The sequence below is a fragment of the Diceros bicornis genome, chromosome 6 (assembly GCF_020826845.1).
Source record: "Diceros bicornis minor isolate mBicDic1 chromosome 6, mDicBic1.mat.cur, whole genome shotgun sequence".
NCBI classification, from domain to species: Eukaryota; Metazoa; Chordata; class Mammalia; order Perissodactyla; family Rhinocerotidae; genus Diceros; species Diceros bicornis.
The window spans coordinates 21,359,920-21,379,648 of record NC_080745.1 but is presented as its reverse complement, the minus strand read 5'-3'; the positions used below and the strand labels follow the sequence as shown (position 1 = coordinate 21,379,648).

The window sequence follows — 19,729 nt, the reverse complement described above, 5'->3', positions numbered from 1 at the left end:
AAAAAATCAAACTCAGAAACAGACAGTAGAATGGCAGATACCAGGGGCTGGGGGGTTGGGGAAACATTGGACAAAAGGCACAAACTTTCAGTTATAAGATGAATAAGTTCTGGAGATCTGATGTACAGCATGGGACTATAGTTAATAATAATGTATTGTATACTTAAAATCTGCAGAGAGTAAATCTCAAAGTATTCTCACCACGCACACACCTTCCTGTGTGTAACTATGTGAGGTGATGGATGTTAATCAGCTTGATTGTGGTAATCATTTCACAATGTATACTTACATCAAACTTCACATTGTACATCTTAAATATATATGATTTTTATTTATAAATCATACAATAAGGCTGGAAAAAAAATCCTTAATCTTCCATTTACCATGCAACATTGGCAGGTTCCTTAAGCTGTAAAAGTGGAACGATCACCCTATGGGATTATAAGGGGTCGATGAGTTAACACATTATAGAGCTCAAGAAGACTAACCATCACCATTAATGGGGGCTTGGAGCTGCCAGTGCCCAGAGTCCCAGGCTCTTCTTAGGTCTGTTTGTGAAAATGAAACAAGCACAGTGAGCAGCAGAGGAGGGAGCTGTCCTGGTTTGGAGATCTTCATCCTAATTTTACAGGCTAGATCTATTTTTCCCGAGGAGCTAACAAATGCAACTATTTCTTAAGCTAATTCAAGTTGCGTTTCTATACTTGCTCTTATACTTACCACCAAGCTGTCCTCTTCAAATGGTGAGGTGGGTGAGAAATTGCATGTCTGCTGTGAACTTGGTGCAGAGAGCACTGAATAAACATGTTCAACCTCTCCGGGCCTAGTTTTGTGTGTTACTCTGGGTAAACTGAGATGGGTTCTGGTATTCGAAAGATGCCCACTCTACCAAAGGACAACCTGAAAGGCCAGCTCAGTTCAGTCTATTTCCTTATGCAACAAAGGCCGAGCTACGTGGACTTGAGATCTTAACGAAGTTCCAGTGGGATCCAGTTGTTCTCCCTGAAAATATCACATTCGGGCATATGACACATGCAGACATGGTGCTGCACACCAGGTACCACCACCTTTTTCAGATCAAGCTCCAGCTTAACCACAGCCTCTCGTCCCCATTTTTCTCCCTCCACCCCCAACCCCTAGCTTCTTTGCCAGCATATGTCACAAGTATTTGACTCCTTTACCAATGTTAATGGAAATTAAACAGGGATTTAGTACCTCCACATGCCTCCTGGACTGTTTCCAGAACACACTTATAGCCTTTAAAAAATGAAAAATTATATATATATAATTATGTATGTTCTAGAAACCCTGTTATCTAAAAGGAGAAAAAAAATCCATTTGATTCACTTAAAGACACAAACGTGGAGTAACAATTTTAAAACTCACAATTAGGGGCCGGCCCCGTGGTGTAGCAGTTAAGTGTGCGTGCTCCGCTGCTGGCGACCCAGGTTCGGATCCTGGGCGTGCACCCATGCACCGCTTGTCAGGCCATGCTGTGGCGGTGTCCCATATAAAGTGGAGAAAGACAGGCACAGATGTTAGCCCAGGGCCAGTCTTCCTCAGCAAAAAGAGGATTGGCATGGATGTTAGCTCAGGGCTGATCTTCCTCACCAAAAAAACCAAAAACCTCACAGTCAAAATGCTTAGGGAATGCAATTTCTGCTTAATTGACCTGTGTAGTTGATGGGTTAATATCTGAGGAAATTTCCTAAAATACATTTAAATGTGGTCACCTATCTTGAATATAAAGTCTGATTAATGGTCTTTATGCTTCAGATCATTGTCAATAAAGTATTCAGTGTTCTCATTCTGCTGCCAGTTAGCTGGCTTTTTAATCACACACCTCATGTTTAGAGTGCTCAAGTATATCATCTGTGGCCTTACACAGCGGGTATTCTCTGATGATTTCCTATTCACGTTTTCCACATCATCACTGTCACTGTCTGTCACATTCATAGCATGATGTCAGACCAGCAGCAGCATCAAAACCTGGGAACTCGTTAGAAATGCTGATTGTTACGTGCTCCATGACTAGACCTGCTACCTAGCAGTGTGGGGCCCAGCAATCTGCTTTAACAAGCCTTCTAGGTGATTGTGATACCTGCTAAAGTTGGAAAACCTCTACTACACAGAATCCTCACCTGTGGACATTAAAGCAGGGGTTCTTAACCTGGGATCTGTGAACCCCCTGAAGTCAAAGGCAAATGTGTGTTTTCCTGGAGAGAAACTGCAAAGCTGTCAACATTCTCAAAGGGATGTTAACCTAGAAACGGTCAGGTACCACTACTTTGAGTCATCAAATTCAGCAGAATTTACTTCTCCAAATATACACCAAGTCCAACTTTTCTCCAAGCCCTTTAATATTCACTTAAACAGTTGAGGCACAAGCAATAATAAAACTGCATTTTTTATATTACAAGAAAGAAAATTTTGTATATCTGCATGATATACCAATATTCTCAAAATCTCTTCTGCAGTAACACTTATTAACATACTGGTCCATAGGTTGATTCAGGTCAGAAAGGCAGGAAGGAAGATGGTAAAAATATTTAAACTTACTGAGGGGTAAGAGAACTCAAAACATTTACTGACTGCGTACTATGCATACTGTACTAGGTTTTACACACTTTACATAAGCTAAAAGTGAACATAAGTTCTAGTTATCTGTTAACAGAATAGCATTGATACTGCCAGGTAAGCCTGTTTTAAATGCTTTTAGTACAAACTGTGGAATCAAACAATAGATCTTTGCCCAACGAAGCATGCCAACATGCACTAATACATATTTCCTTTTCCAAATGTTTTATACAAGTGTGCAACATTAGCACATAGGAACATTTGTGCTGTTATCACTCCACTTAAATCTTAGGCTGAGCACCATTTGGCCAGCATCACAACTGTTCATCACTGTGTAAAACTTCAGATAGGAAACAGTGTTTGTTCAGCAATTGTGTGTCTAGGGCGGGAGGGGAATGCTGTTTTTTTTAGTTTGAGGTTTTTCTTTTTTTACACAACACAGCTAGCTTTCAAAAGTGGTACCTAATTTTAAAGCTCCAAAGCTGTCATTTATAGACAATGTACTTGGTTGGCATAATCAGCTCTCAAGTGAAGATATCACTGCCTTTTCAACAAACGTTAGATCAAAACATTATTTTTCAGAAAGCCAGATACCCAGCCTGGACTGCACCACAGTTGTCAAGGGCAGTCTTCACACCCTCCCAAAATCTGAGTTGACCCTTCACTTCTCTACCAGACCTTAGTTTTTCTGGGCCCATTACTCTCTTGCAAGCTGTCTGCGCCTCGCTCTTTTCCCCACCTATATTCCCTCTGACTCTGACCTATATTCCTTCTTCTCTTCCCTTTGACAGCCCCTGGTCTGAAAACTCCCTCTGTGTGGGCGGGTGCAGGACAGAAGATTTGTTTCCTAGCTGTGTGGTCAATCACTGACCAATCACCATTACACTGCTTTGGATTTGAAGTTCTATTAGTAAAAGTGACTAACCAGCCTGTTGTATAGGTCACCCTCCCCACCCTACCCCCTCAAAAAAAATGTATGCTGAGTGTTAAAAAAAAAAAAAAAAAAAAAGCACACTGTTTAAGGGTTCAAGATCACAAACCTGGAGGGTAAGCTGAGGAAGAATCCTTAAAATGTGTCAGTCGCCTAGTCTGATATTCTAATTTTATAGACGAGAATACCGGAGGTTCGGTTCAGATATGTAACGTGATTTGCCCAAGCCTGTGTGGCTATCCAGAGGCATAACTTAGAAACATATTCCAAACTCTTTCCACTATATCACAACCACCACAAAAACCCAAGGTTAAGGTTAAGAAAAGTTTGTAAGTAAAACAAACAAAAAGTCTAGTACACAGGAAAAGCCTTTGGGATCTCTCCACAGACTTTTAGACAGAATAAAGGCAACCTGTACAATGAGAAATGCTGCTCAGTTTAACAGATGACACTAAATACCAAGAATCTTTATTCTCAAGTCTGATACTGAATCTGTGACTGCAGATAATATGTCACTATTTTGAGAATAAGAAGTCTCATTACTTTCACTCTTTGCAAGTCTTCAGCCACAAGGTTACATCTTATTCTCATTATAACAAGATAAATGAATCAGATTGAAGGAAGATTAAAGAGGTACATATAAGATAAAAGCAAAGGAGAACATTTTTACAAGCATATCATCCCAGTTACCTTGAACTTTCAAATTAATTTACAAGAGTAGTGACAGAACCATATGATTTCAGTGAAAATCAACACAAGTTACACCTTAAAAAAAAAATCAATTCAGAAACACTAAGTCAGGCAAGCATGCAAAATTCGGAGTATTAAAAAAATGCAAGGCCTGGTTACCCAAACAAATATATCCCTCAGGGGATGATGGATTTGAAGATGTTGAACAGAACCAAACTAGAAGCTGAAAGGGACACTTCTCTGAGTTAGCAGACCAATTCCTTCATTTTGTAAATGAGGCAAGTGGGCAGACATTAACTGGTGAAGCTCACAGAGCTGGATGAGGGGTGGACACAGACCTAATTCCCGGTGCTACTTGCAACTACATGTACCTAAAATACAAGGAGATAAATACCCAGAACACATTAAATCCACTGATTTAAAAAAACATTTCAAGACTGATACATACGGTGGGAGTAGAGTTGTTAATACAGCACAGCAGCACATCTCAGATTTTTAAGAGATTAAATGGAAAGAAATGACTCTCAAAGATTTTAATGCTCAGTTTTGATAAACACGATCAAGTTTTCATCCAATTTTCTGATTACAGCAAAATGTACCAGCTTAAAAAAATGTGCATTCTTCAGCTTTCTCCTATACTTTTCCCCTATCTTTCCAAACGGAGCACTGGGCATTGTTAATGTAAATAATGTGATGCTACATGTACATTTTAATTGCACATTTTAGGAATAAACAAAACCCATGATATTTCGGTAACTCATAGTGTATTCATAAAATGAAAAGCTCTCTATCAAAATACACTTTCCACTGGGAAAAATAAATAAAATAGACAAATGGATCTACACAAAGTAAAAATTAACTTCAGGAGATTTCAGTGTAGGACAGTCCATAAAAGCATATTTGCCCTTATTCCCCCAGAGCTTAAGATTTTAAATCTTAAAATCTTCCGACTTAAGATTTTAAAAATATCTTTAATTGGGATTATCAGGTTGACATTTGTTTCTCATTCCACATCATCTTCAGCCAAGCTCTGAGCACTTACAATTCTCTGAAAGAGAAAGAAAAATTTAATTTTCAAAAGTATCATAAGCATTTAATCAGGATTCTAAGTTCAACACAAAATGCTCTTTGTAATCAACGAATCAAATCTTGTTCGAGTTTACCCATTCTGAGATTTATTTCAACATTTAACACTTTATACATTGTTATCGTCTAAGGAAATGATGATCACACTGTGGGATACTCCCACAGTATGAACAGGATCAGTCCCATTTCAAAACTCAAGTTAACAAAGGAGGTATAACATTATATTGTGCTACATGTTAGTCAGTTACATAACTGAAACCAAAAAGAACTTGAAATCCCTTCTCACTCCCACATTAACTAAGAATACTGATGAGTGCTTTACTGATCATTCTATGCTCCAAACATTTCCCCTTTTGGCCTGGAAATGCTTAGTCATTATACAAAGAAGGAATACAGTATTTCAAAATTAGCATTTTGAAAACATTTCCAGATAACATGAGACAAATTAACTGAGTAAAGGAGGTAATTTTAATAGAAATCCAGGCTTCGTCCTAACTCACCCATATTTCAGAAGACATCACTCTCAGGTCAATTTTGCAAAAACACTATGCTATGCTGCCTTTCAAAGATCAGATAACATTAAACAGAGGATTCTGATATAGACAGACTGGGAACCACATTAGTCTAAACATGAAGATGAGGACCAAGTCCTTGGTTTTTGAACTCTTTCCCTTAAATCTTTGGGACCTTAATTTTCTTTCCAGTCCCTTTCCAATCTAGTTGAGTAAAGATCAGTCTGAAGAACTAACCAGTCAGTCATTTTACTAATTTCTAATCACATCAACTGTGGAAATTAACACATGTAATACACATGCTATTCCAAAAAGTAGATTCAATCTGGGCTCTTTGGAAAGGATTAAAAATGAACAGAATGCATTTTACTAAACTCTTAAGTTATGTATACACTTTTATACAAATAGCATTTTGCATTTGAGGATGTAATCAAATAGCTCCAAGTTCAAAGCCCACTTGGCAGCAGCAGAAGCACTGGGGCCTTTAGACAAGAGGGGTCAGAGGGAACCCACAGTCCTTTATGATCCAGGTTGCAGGCTATGCTGTCTTGGCTCCTCTGTCCTCTGCCAGGCCACTTGACTGAATGGCATGGTCTCACAGAAAAGTAGGCAGAAAGCTGGTTTTAGAAAGCAGCTCCAGTGGCCTGAATCCTGGGATTTGAACACTAAGGCCTGCGATTTAACACTAGGAGACACACTTCCTGACCCACTTCTAGAGCACCATCACTAGATCTTATGCCCACTCACTTGAATGTTTTTCTATTAGGGAAGAAAATTTCAAGCACTGATCTCTCCAGCACTATCTTCATCATGTTCACTAGGCTCATTTCTAAATGCCAATGTCGCTAAATTAATTCTCAGTTTCTACTCACTTTTATTTCATAATATGTCAACTTCTTACCTGACTGATTGTTGGAAGCTTAGTCAGAAGCATCTGGAACACTGGTGGTGGGAGCGTCTGCTGTAACACCTGCAGTAACTGCTGGGGCTGCCCACACACGGCGATCGCATTTGTTAGATGATCTACACCCTTCTCATATTCAGCTGGAAGATTTACATAAAAATAACATGAAACCTGAAAAGCATTTGCCTTCGTCAAAATTCAACTCTAAAGTCTTCACTATATCTCCAAGTGATACTGCCCAAAAACATCATGCAAGTAAAAACTTAGAAATGATCTACAGTTCATTCATATAACTGAGGATTATGAAGCCATTAAAAAATGAAATCAGATTATATGTACTGATATGGAAGTGTCTCCAATATACATACAAAAAAGGGGAAATTAAGGTGCAGAAATGTCCAAGTACATTATTATTTATATACTTGGGATATTTCTGAAAGATTACATAAGTCACTAACAACGGAACAGTCCTCTTCTATAAAGAGAACTGGAAGATTGGGGACTGAGGTGGAAAGGGGGCCCAATTTCACTGTAAACTAAGCCCTTATACTATTTGAATGTTACCACATGCAAGTACAAAAAAAAAATATTTTTAAAGTGATGCTAGCAGGAAAAACAGTCATTATAATAACGAAGTGGCACGAAGAAGCAGATAAAACTGATTATCTCTGAGTGGTAGGATTCATTTTTTTATTTATCCTACAATAGATGCATTACTTTTGAAAGAAAAAAAAATTACATAAGGTTTAGTGTTTGAAGGTTCGCTTAATTGAATAAGTGCCTGCCATGCGGTCCTTGTCCTCAGTTAACTTCATATTAAATCAAACTCCAAAGAATTGTCCCCAATTCTCTGAGCAAATGAACTTTGTGCTATTAAATATGGTTTCAAATTAAGTGTTCTTCTGTATAAGAGTTTTCCATGCAAGAAATCCTTTTAATGTACCTTACTGAAAAACAACTCTATTGGAAAAATCTTTTATTAAGACTTTATTTTTTTTTCAGCAGTTTAAAGTTCACAACAAAACTGAGGGGAAAGCACAAGGATTTCCCATATGCCCCCTGCCTCCACACAGGCATAACCTCCCGCATCAACAACCCCCACCAGAGTGATACCTTTGCTACAGCTGATGAACCTACACTGAGTCACCATAATCATTCAAAGTCCATGGTTTGCATTAGGATTCACTCTTTGCTATACATTCTATGTGTTTGGACAAATGCACAATGACATGTATCCATCGTTATAGTATTATCCAGAGTATTTTCACTGCCGTAACATTAGGTAACTACTAACATTTACCAGGTGCCAGAGGCACTGTTCTTGCTGGCTTATATGAACAGTTCCACATCATTCTCACAACAATATTCAGTTAGGTAGTAGCCGTATCCTCACTTTATATCTGAAGAAATGGAGGCTTAGAGAAATTAAGACATTTGCTTCAAGTTATTAAGCCCAGGGCTCCTTAACTTCAGAACCCTTGCTTATATTACTAAACTTCCTCCCTATTCAACTTTTCTTTATGGGAAGGCACACTATAAAGTAAATCAAGAATACTACAGGGGCCGGCCCGGTGGCGCAAGCGGTTAAGTGTGCGCGCTCCGCTGCGGCGGCCCGGGGTTCGCTGGTTCGGATCCCGGGTGCGCACCGACGCACTGCTTGGTAAGCCATGCTGTGGCGGCGTCCCATATAAAGTGGAGGAAGATAGGCACAGATGTTAGCCCAGGGCCGTCTTCCTCAGCAAAAAAAAAAAAAAAAAAGAGGAGGATTGGCGGATGTTAGCTCAGGGCTGATCTCCTCACACACACACACACACACAAAAAAAAAAAAAAAAAAAAAAGAATACTACAAAAAATTTGGTCTGAGCCTTTACAAAAGCAACTCACGACTTTACAAAGTATTTTCAGACCATCCCCATGCATTTACTTTATTTTCCTAAAGATTGGTTCTGTTGTCATATCCTACACTACCCCAAGCTTGAGGGCACTAAGTGTGTCTTGGGAATGTCTCCACCATCAGACTTCACTTGCTTGACTTTGCCAGCTGATGACAAGCATGGGTATTGCGACTGTCACTCTTGGTGTTCTTTCTAGGGTCTTGAATCCAACATATGATGGTGTGTTTCCTGTTCCACCAACTGGCTGTTGTGGGAAGGTCAGGAAACCTTTTGGGTAAGTCTGAATACTGTGAAGTGTCTGATGACCCCTGCGTATGGGTATTGGTTTCCAAGGGCTTTCTTAACCTCTGTGACCTCAGGTCAAGAACAGCTGATCTCCACCGCCACTTCGAGGATTGCCAATTCCATCCATACATTGGTCCCGGATACCCTCCTGATCATGTCAGCCATTGTCACCTGGATATGGGCAGCCACCATCCTGACCTGCTTGGCTAACTCCTTTCCTAGGGAATGAAATTATGTAATAACGACGCCCATCAGGACAACGCAATCGGGTTGTACGCTGATCCAGTCGATGGCTAATCAAGAGACTGGCTTGCAGACAGTTCCTGCTTGTGAATAGACACCCAAAGGCCTTAAATCTCTTCCAAACCTAATCAGCACTGGCAATTGTCTTTTCTGTGGATCCAACAATGCCAAACAATCCTATATATCCAGGATACATTTATACATTGACAGAACTTCAATTGCAGTCAGTTCGTCATATTGAGCTGTGAAAAGTAGATGTTGCTACAACTTTTGCTGACTGGACAGCCAGATCATAAGTGCTATCTTTTATTAACACCAACAGCATCAAATGCATCATATTATCTATCTATTACACAGCACAGAAGATCAAATCCAGTGTTACAGGACTAAAGTCGCCACCTGGTATCAAGCACTGCTTTAGCGTTGAGCAGAACGCTCTCCCTTTCCCTTTCAAGGAGCTGAAGTGCATGTCTAAAGGAGACGCGAAATGTTTCCCTGATTGCTATCTATCTTGTGGTGTTCTGCACTTGCGGACATTGTGATTGGTTCACTTGCTTATTTATTTCTAATCTTTCTTAGTTAGCAGCTTTAATGAAGGGACTGGGCCATTTCTAACTCTTTAGGTGAAACTGAGCAAATTCTAACTATGTCAAGAAGTTACTTCTTGAGCTTCTTGGTTGGTGAACACATCTCGGTGCTAGGAGGGTGGTGCACGCAGAGAGGGCATGGAAGCTCCTGACCCCCTCCCACCCCCCATACCTTGCCCTATGCATCTCTCCCATTGGACTGCTCCTGAGTTGTATCCCTTATACTAAATCAGTAAACCCAAAGTTTTCCAACCACTGAATAAGAAGAATGTGACCAAGCAAGGGACTGAAGACTGGTATATGAAGAGGAATTGCCTGCTGTAACTTTTTCACTTGAGAAAATCTGAAGATTGAGGTATTCAAACCGAAGAAAGCAGAACTCTACAAAGAAGTATTAAAAGTGGAAAATATAAAATAAAAGACTTAGGTCTCCTGCATGGGCTTGGACTTCCATCGGGGACACAATGGCTCCACTGACTCAGAAATTAAGAAGCCACTTGGCCACGAAATTTTCCCACACTGAATTTACAGGCAATAGAGGGGATTATATTGTTGCCTGGGGATATTAATTCTGATTATTAAATGGAAATAGAGCTGCTACTGGAGTGGTATGTGTAGAACACAAGGGATCCTCTGAGACACCTCCAAATACTTCTAAATACACTGAAAACAATTAATGAACCACAGCAACTCAGTGCAGGTGAAACCATTTCCTCGTTGCACTTGTAGACTTGATCCCGTTCACGTCTCCTGAGATAAGATCTTGCTCATTTAAGGGAATATGCTTATGGAAGATCCCTGGATGAAGGAGACCTCATCAAGCAATGATGCTCACTGCCCCAAATGTTTATGCTTTCACCCGGCTTACTTTGATGTTGACTTTTTCCTAATTTTAACCATCTAAGTCTTCTACCTCAAGGTGGGTTGGCAGTTTCCACCAGAAGAAAGACAGCTTGGCAGCTAAGTTGTTAAGTAATTCACTGGGTATTTGGGGTTGAAGTGAGGAACATGAGCTTGGGGAAAAAATACAACTCTTTCCTATCCCTCCTTGAACTCCCCTCCCCCAACCACCCTGAGTAGCTGTCCTCAATCTGGATCTAATAGCTCAAGTCAGATAGACTGATGGCCACAGTGCATGGATCTCCAAGATAATCCAAATATAAGTAATAAGGAGTGTATTATAATATCTTAGATTTTTTTTAAAGATTTTATTTTTCCCCCCAAAGCCCCAGTAGATAGTTGTATATCATAGCTGCACATCCTTCTAGTTGCTGTATGTGGGACGTGGCCTCAGCATGGCTGGAGAAGCGGTGCGTCGGTGCGCGCCCGGGATCCGAACCCGGGCCGCCAGCAGCAGAGCGTTAGCCACAAGGCCGCTAAGCCACAAGGCCGGCCCTATAATATCTTAGATTATAAGTAAAACAATTTAAAATACTGTTTATATTTTGGAGGCTAGAAGAAAATTTTGATAGTATCAAATAAACATCTTTATTTATGAGCAGAAAAAAGAAATTTTATTTGAGAATTTGTTTACATTAATTGAAATATTACAATCTATATCCTTAAAAACACAGATATCACTATACACAGATTTTTCTTTTCAAATATTAAAGTAATACAATTATATTATCTAAAATGATCTTTATGAGGATTTAAGTGCTTTACTATTGCCCTATGATTAAACTTCACATTTTTCTTATTATATCGGGGGAAAAAGTCACAATTATTTTCTAGTAAGGCATTTCCATTTTTATTAAATATTTATCAGTCTACTATACCATCCAAATAGAAGATAAATTACTTCCTCAAAAAAAAAAAAAAAAAGAAATTATTTCTTGGGAAAAACGATACAGGATGAAAAGTAACGATGGTCACCACCATCTTAAGCCTTTAATCTCTTCCCATAAAATAAACAAATAAAAAATCATAAATGACCTGCATCATGTAGCTCAAAACTCTGTAAATCTATTATGACACAGCAATGAGAATAAGAAAAACTTGACAACTGATACCATTTTTACTCATGAAAGCAACTACTTCAAAGTTACTTTTGAGATACAAGCTACTTTGACACTAAACAGACTTATAAGACACTAAATTACTAAATGAATTATAGCTTTCAAATTTGTAAATCTGATCATTTTAATTTCATAGTAGTAATTTTTTTTAAAAAAAACCTCTGACTCCTATTGATGGGATACATAAAGCACAAAGCCTCAACTCTGGGTCAGATTCAGACCACTGATTGGTTCTGAAATCAGACGACCAAGAACTCACTGTGTGACCCCACTCAAGTAAATTAACCTTCTCTGAGACTTGTATTAGCCAATCCTTCCTATAAGTACTAGACTAAAGACTTGAAGATTAGATGAACGAGTTGAGGGAACATATTCCTAGATCATATTCCTTCAGTTACTATTTACATATTGCACTATGACCATATTCTCTAAACTACTTAAAAGTAACCTCATTTGTAAAGATTACTTATTTTCTTCTCTATATCATACATCAAGTAAATCTAAAACTCACTCAAAATGTTATTATGGACAATGATAACCCACAAGAAATATTTATTTCTAGAGCCAGTCTTAAATAAAATATTCCATCCTCACATTATTAAATGCCTAAAAACTCCTCTTGAAATATTTAGAATACCTTTTTAAAAAAACAGCCACAATACACAAAAAAAGCCCCTTATCACCATAAATTTATATTAGTGTGAAGAATTCTATCTAGTTTCCTAGTCTTTTAATAATTATTACCTTGGGCTAGTAACTCTTCACCAAGCTGTATTTCTTCGAGGAAGAATTTCTGAACAGCTTCAGCATCTTTAAGGTCAGGTAACTGTTTGAAATAGAATATTTAGTAATCGATACCAAAATTATGCCAGGGGATATAAGCAACACAGAAAATCATGCCACTAAAAATAAAACAACAAAAAATTGAATAGCTCATTCTAAAAAACAATAAAAAGAAATTTACTCTTCAATAACAATCTCAAGTATTAGAGTTTAGTATCTACATTCAAATAAATGCAAGAAAAAAATACTTATTGATCAAACTGGTATTTGAACAGTTCTTAGAAAGCCATAAATCAAACCTAAAGTAAAAAACCAAAAGTACAAACATCTCTACCATAAAACATGCACTTTACTATTTACACTATTTTCTGATCACCGTTATAAATTTTTACATAACTGTAATCAATCTGTTCTGATTCAACATTACAGATTTTACATGCATCTAAAAGATTAGTTATTTTTAAATGGCAATAGAATACACCATTGAGGAATATATGATTGCATAATCATGATCTATTTGTTGGACACTTGAGCTACTTCTAATTTTTTTGCTATTATAAACAATTACAAGCAGCTTTATTGAAATAAGCTTGCATTTCTGTGTTTTTGCTTTGTAGTTTGTTACGTATTACCAGATTGAACGATTATGGTAATATATAATACCACCAGCTATATGGCCTATCTTTTTAAAAAACCTAAACCTACTACAGGCATACCTCATTTTATTGTACTTCGGTATTAAAAAGTCTCCTTTTATTTAAAAACCTAGACTTCTATTAATGGACGTTTTTGGTTCTTGAATTATATTATATATGCTCTTATTACCAACATAGGTGAAAAAATTTAAATTTCTGAAAGTGGAGGCATCTTTCATTGACTATCTCAGCACAGGGCAAGAATTCAATCATAACTGATACACATTGATGCATAAATCTATGTCTATTTTCCTATATCCTTAGAAAGAAAAGGCTACTAAAAGCATAATGAACACATTGTATACGTCAGAAAGGTAGTTGGACTTAAGAGAACAAAGTGGCTGCTTCCCAGTTTCACTTCATTATTATGGTGCCCAGTCAGTTAGCTGTGTTGATTACTCCACTGTTTCAAAATAACAAATGTAACATTTGTTGATTTAAGTTTTCCTTGTTTCGACTTGCTTTAAAAAGAACCACTACTGATCCAGTAGTCCAAGTCCTGGAAACCTAGATAATGAAACTAATCTCAATAAAAAAGAAAAGCCATATGCACAATGATTACATTTACTTACTTAATTTACTTACACATGCCACAGAACATTTTTTACCAAGCAGATAAACCTATGTAGTCATTAAAAATAATCATGAACACAGGATCTATGAAAAGAAAAAAATGAATAAAAAGATTTATATCTACATTTACATATTACAACAAGGTAAAAATTTGTCAGGTGGTGGGATTCCGGATCAGTGAGTGTGAATAACTTATGTAACTTTTGAAACAAACAGATGTGGTTCTTTTAAAGGAAGCTGGAGGAAGGAAAATTAAACTAATAAATGTTTTATTTTATCATTTTGAAGCAGCTGAGTGAGAGGAAGTTTCAACCTTTTGGTGTAAATGTCTTCTGGAGACTATAATTTATTGTTCCTTAAATATTGCTCATACACTACGCTGTCTGCTGTCATGGCTAACAAAGGGGGAACAATGAAGGACCAGATAATCGGCAGCTGAACTGAGTTAACTATTCCTAAAAACAACAAATTATATTTTAAAATAAAAAGTCAATCTCTAATATCAACTAGCTTTCTCCAAATACATATTTGAAGTAGATTTAAAAAAAATTATTTCTATAAAGTATATAATACAATCTAAACAAAAAAATAGATTGAGTATTACCTTAGAAAGTCCAGCTCTCTCCTTGGCAAGCTTTTGTTTCTTTCTTCCTGCAAGAAATGGAGTACCTTCACTTTATCATTCTTAAAATCGGAATCAAAAGAAGTCTAACTGCTGTAGCAATCATTCATTCTATTTACAAAACATTCCTGACTCAGGCTCTCTTCTTCTCTGGTCTCCTTGTGCTCTGTCAAGGTCATGGGGATAGTTCTGGTCAATGAGCTATGGGCAATGTGACATTTCTGAGCAGGAGCTTTTTCCTTCCCTCTGGAGCACCAGGATCAGCAATTTACAAGATGGAGACAGTTCCAATGGCTGGGTCTCTTGAGTAATTACCATACGCAGAGCAAGCCCCCGCCCCCAACCTACACAGGACATGAAACAGCAAGCATTAAGCCACTGTTGTTAGGGAGTTTTATTACCGAAATGTAACAGCTTCTATCTTTACTGAATGTTGGAAACTATCTGGCATTCTTAAATGGCGGGAAAAAAGTAAATATAGTATTTATGCATTTGGCAAAAAGTGGGGGGGGGGGTGAACTGCTAAATTCTTGTCAACTATTGCTGACCAGTTAAGAAAAAAACTTGTCTTGTTTTTGATATGAAATAGCAATACCACAAATCTCAGGAGTAAGGGATGTTGTTTAAAATCTCAGTCATCAATTAGTTAACCCTTAACACCAAACCAATACTAGGACACTCACAGCATTTTAAATTGTTATTTAATTGTACAATCCACATGAAAGGGTGCTGGCACAAAGGAGGCCTGGGCTTTGTTTAGATGCCAGCTCTCCCACTTACTAGCAGTGTGACCTTGGGCAAGTTACAATAATCTGTGCCTCACTTTCTCTCTATGCAAAATTGGTCTAAGAAAAGTACCTGCCTCAGAGTTGTTAGGAGGATTAAGTGAGTTAATGTATGTAAAGAATTTTTTAACAGTGGCTGATTTATAACGTGCCATATAAGCATGAGATATTGAAACAGTTCAACAACTCCTCAGCTAAGGAGCTGTGCTACCCTAAATACCTACAGAAGTAAGCTTCACTAGTCACTAAAAACTACCAATGACATGGAGAATGACCATGAGGCATCCGTAAGAAAGGTAAGGTTCTAATGCTTATTACCTAGGTGATCTTCGGCAAATAAATCTCAACTCGCCAAAGATAAGGCATGCTTAACTCTACTACTGCAAGAAACAAAAGGTATAAAACATGCAAATGTGCTATGAAAACCTTAAACCACTCTACAAATCCAAGTCCCAGTGCATGACTAAACAGGCACTGACCTGTTCAACCAACTGCAGACAGATGGTTAATTTACTATTGCCAGGGAACCTTCCTTTCCTATCTATCCTTACAAACCGAGTTTAACCACACCAGCATCTCTTGCCAACTCTAGCCCCCATAATACATTAAGTGCTCAACTCTAAGGCTTGTATACAATTCTAGCAGTTTCAATAGAAAAATATAGGTTAAAGCTGATCTTACATATTAATTTGAAGACTGCCTACTTTTTTAACAAACTACTTTTCCTACATCTTCATCACTGGGCAACTAAGTCTGGGGAAACAGAACACATAACATATTCTACCCTCAATGTGTTTAAGGGTTTTGTTGAGCCCTCTTCAGGCAGAAAATAATAAATGATACCAGACTACATTAACTAATTACTAAATATCAAGGTACAGACTAATGCTGGAAGGCAATTATTAAGACTAGAAGAGAAATGGAAGACTTCACAGAGGAATTGGACATGAAGACAAGGAACCCTTAGATGTTAAGGATAAGCACTCAGTAGATTTTAGATGCTACATGCCAGATACTACTCTAAATGTTATTAATTAGCATATTTAATCCTCACAGTAACATTAAGACAGGTACTATTATCATCCCCATTTTACAGACAAGAAAATTTACCAATGTCACAACTAGTAAGTGGTGGAGTGGTGATTCAAACCCAGGCAGCCAAATTTCACAGCATGTGTACTCAAACATTCCTCTATACTGCCTCTACATACTGTAAAAAAAGTGAAGACATTCCCATCAAAATAAAAGGCAACTCAGAAAAGAACATGCCCAAGTTTGTGGAATAAACACAGAAATACAATTTGCTAAGCCAAAATTTATGGAAAATGACAAAAATGATAATGAAACCAGTAGAGAGAAACTTAGTTTCCATTACTATCCAATCTTATAGTTTTGTTTTTTTAATTGGGCGGAGAGAAGTATGTGATTGTTGGTGAATGTTTGACTGATACACTTACCCTAATTTTAAGATCGCTTAGTTACTTTAAAACGTCTAGCCATAAGACTAAAATTCTGGCTTCAGTTTCATAAGACAATTAACTCGTTACATTAACTTATTTTCAGAGAGAGTATCATACAGTGTCTCTGCGATACAGGACAGATGGTAACAAGACTGAAAAATCAAGGTACACACTCAGTCAGCAAAATCAGGCGTGGACTCAATATTTGCAATTAGTCCCAAGTGCTACTGTATAAACCCAACAAGTTAAAACAGATTTTATCTACTTTAAAAAATACACATAAAACATGAGCTTACAAAAAGTCCAAATCTAAATCATTCTTAAAGCATTCATTTAAATAAGATTACTTAACATATTTAAAAATGATGTATCATTTTATACAATGCTGTACAATGAAACACACCTGTAGCTGGCACTATAATTTGGAGGATTTCATTTATTAATGATTGTTTACATTAATAAAAATTATGCTTTAAGAGTCCTGATAATCTGCTCTTGCTAAGGGAAGACAAAAAATCTGAATAAATTAGAATCCCACATCTAACCTCAAACCTGTTTTAAATAACTTAAGCCTCTTGTCTTTAAAAAAAATTATCAGGAACACTAACAAGCCAAAATGACTGATTTGAGAAACTCTGCCCTTTTATTGCAGAAGTAAATACTATATTTGAAATTAAACCAGAAAAACTCAAAATTAACTAAACTGAAATCAACTTCATTCCACAAATACAAAACACTCCCAAGTTCTTAAAATCAGCCAATACAAAGTTTCTCTAAATAAAAGTTTTCCTTGCTAAAAAAAATCAAATAATAATTATATTCAAAACAATCGTTAGCATCCATCAATTACCACGTGCCAGGGACTGTACTAAACTCTACATTTACTACACTATTTTACAAAAAAGGGAAACTAAAGCTTTAAGTCAGTTGCCCAAGGTCACTCAGCTAATAATAATTCAACCCTGACCACTTATATCGTTAGGCTATTGCTAAAGCCAGAAAAAAAATTTATGGACTTAAGATGATGGAAAAGGAATTTTGAAAATAAGAGATTTCTGAATTTCTCTAAAATGAAAGCTTCTATGATTTCTTCAACAAAAAATTAGTTTTTCAAGGTTTTCAACAACAGGCTTGCAGTGTTTCCAAGGAAGAAAGGGTTAACCCATTCTTTAGAGCTCTGCATCCCCACACACACCCCAACTATTTTTAAAACCAAAGGAAAACGATCTAAATTCCAGTAGTTATATTTACAGCCAGCATGTATGGAGGGGCCTTCCCTATAACAGGAATGGTGGTGGGCACTTCAACACCTCAATCTTCACAAAACCAACTAGAGCAAGATGGCATCATCTGATTTCACAAGCTAAGAAAATTAAGATTCAGAAAGCCCAAGATTATGCTGCTAATCTGTGACTAACTTGAGCCTGGAAACTCAGTGTGAATCCAAAACAGCACTCTTTCCATTACTCTACCTAACCATAAATAAATTATCTCTATATCCCTTCCCTCTTAAAACATGAGAGCTAGAATTAGACGTCATATTGCAGCTAGTGTAACATCAGTGATGTTCAATACGCTAGTCACTAGCCACATGTGGCTAGAGAACACCAGAAATGACTTATTATAGCTTAATAAAATACTAAGTATAAAACAGGATAATCACTTCTTTGTACTTCCGGGGCTTTAATAACTTACCTATCAATTTTAATTTCAGAAACTGTTTTGACTGAGCAACCCAGATAAGTTACAAAAATATTTCTTATTGCCACAAATTTGCTCATCTACTGTTGCAAACGAGTATGCCTTCGAAACTCAAAGACCACAATGGTTCTGGTGACACGATTTCCCTCTTGTAAATCTCTCCTAAAAGATGTCGCAGGTATGAAATAAGACTGAGCCACAGGCGAAGCGCAGCCCTTTGGACTCCCCTGCAATTTCTATAGCATTCATTCATATCTTGGAAGCATTTAGAACGAAGCTGCCAAGAGGGTTTAAGAATGCAACAACGATACCGCGTTGGATTTGCGAATTTAGTCTCAAGCGCAAATCCGTAAAATACAAAAAACACGACTTTCGAGTTAAGAATAGAGACTTAAAAAGGTGAACGGCAAAAAAAGACCTTACCCCTGCCCCGCGTCCCACACACATCCTAAATTGTAATACAAACGAAGAGTGCACTCATATAGCAAAAGCGTTTGGGAAAAACAAAATGGGAAAAATCGTTCCTCCAAAATGGAGGGAATCATGCAGGGCACACGAGCCAGGCGGGGCGCCGGGAGCGCGCAGCCAGCGCCATCACCTTTTCCCGGGTGGTTAGCTCGCGGCCGCCAGGCCGGCCTACACCACGCGGCCGCCCAGCGCGCGGCAGCCCGACGCCCCCAGCCCGCCCGGTGGGGAGGGGTACGCTGAGAACGGCGGCGCGCGGGGGCGGAGAGACGGAGGGAGCAGCAAGCCTGGAGGCGAGGGGACCCACTCACGTTCTCGCAGCCTGTTCTTGAAGTTGGGGTCACTCCGTCTCTTGCGGTCGAAGTAAATGCAGTACCCGATGAAAAGGGCCCCGCACACACCCGCGGCGATGGCGCTGTTCCGGCCCACCATCTTCTCTCCAGAGGAGTAGGGTCGGGGGCGGCTGAGCCCGCAAAGACGCCGTTAGCCGCGAACCCTTAGAGCTGACGGCGCCGCTCACACCTGACACCCGCCGCGAGGGACCCGGAAAGGCCGAACACGCGCCACTTCCGGCCCCAGACGTCCGAGGCCCTCGGGGGCGTCCTCGGCAGTGCCTGAGCAGAGACGCCCGCGCCGCTTCTGCGCCTGCGCAGGGGCCCTAGCCGCCGTTGTCAAGGTGCCCCGGGGCGGTTGTCGGCGTTGGTGTCCGGGTCTTGCGAGTGAACGCGTATTTCCTTAAAAGCCTGTGAGCGTGATGTAACAAGGGGGCTGCGTGGCCGGCGTGCACATACTCAGAAGATTTTGTAGCTGACTTCCTTGTGGGTGTCAGGCAAAGATGGAAGGTCGCTGACGTCAAATGCTTCATTTTATTTTTGTATAATACAGGCAACCGGTGACTTTGGATTTAACTGAATTTG

General features: G+C 38.5%; 1 protein-coding gene and 1 non-coding gene across 2 annotated transcripts; both read right to left on the bottom strand.

Annotated features, from left to right (window-relative positions):
* Positions 1–3,954: 3,954 nt before the first annotated feature.
* Positions 3,955–19,354, bottom strand: TOMM20 (translocase of outer mitochondrial membrane 20). The gene is made up of 5 exons (XM_058542998.1): positions 19,124–19,354; positions 14,384–14,430; positions 12,473–12,554; positions 6,698–6,840; positions 3,955–5,246 (listed from the first exon to the last, which is right to left on the bottom strand). Exons 1-5 carry the CDS (start codon positions 19,242–19,244, stop codon positions 5,202–5,204), a joined length of 438 nt encoding a protein of 145 aa, XP_058398981.1. The 5' UTR covers positions 19,245–19,354; the 3' UTR covers positions 3,955–5,201.
* On the bottom strand, positions 18,515–18,649 carry LOC131407763 (small nucleolar RNA SNORA14). Its single transcript, XR_009220629.1, has one exon. It is a non-coding gene; the product is annotated as a small nucleolar RNA SNORA14 (small nucleolar RNA).
* Positions 19,355–19,729: the final 375 nt, after the last annotated feature.

What these genes read in the sequence shown, in the direction of transcription:
- TOMM20 (XM_058542998.1), bottom strand. Translation starts at nt 19,244, where the DNA reads ATGGTGGGCCGGAACAGCGCCATCGCCGCGGGTGTGTGCGGGGCCCTT. An exon ending in TGAAGAGTTACTAGCCCAAG is followed by an intron (nt 6,841 to 12,472) that starts GTAATAATTATT and finishes TAAATCTTCCAG; the next exon opens with CTGAATATGAGAAGGGTGTA. An exon ending in AGCTTCCAACAATCAGTCAG is followed by an intron (nt 5,247 to 6,697) that starts GTAAGAAGTTGA and finishes TTTCTCTTTCAG; the next exon opens with AGAATTGTAAGTGCTCAGAG.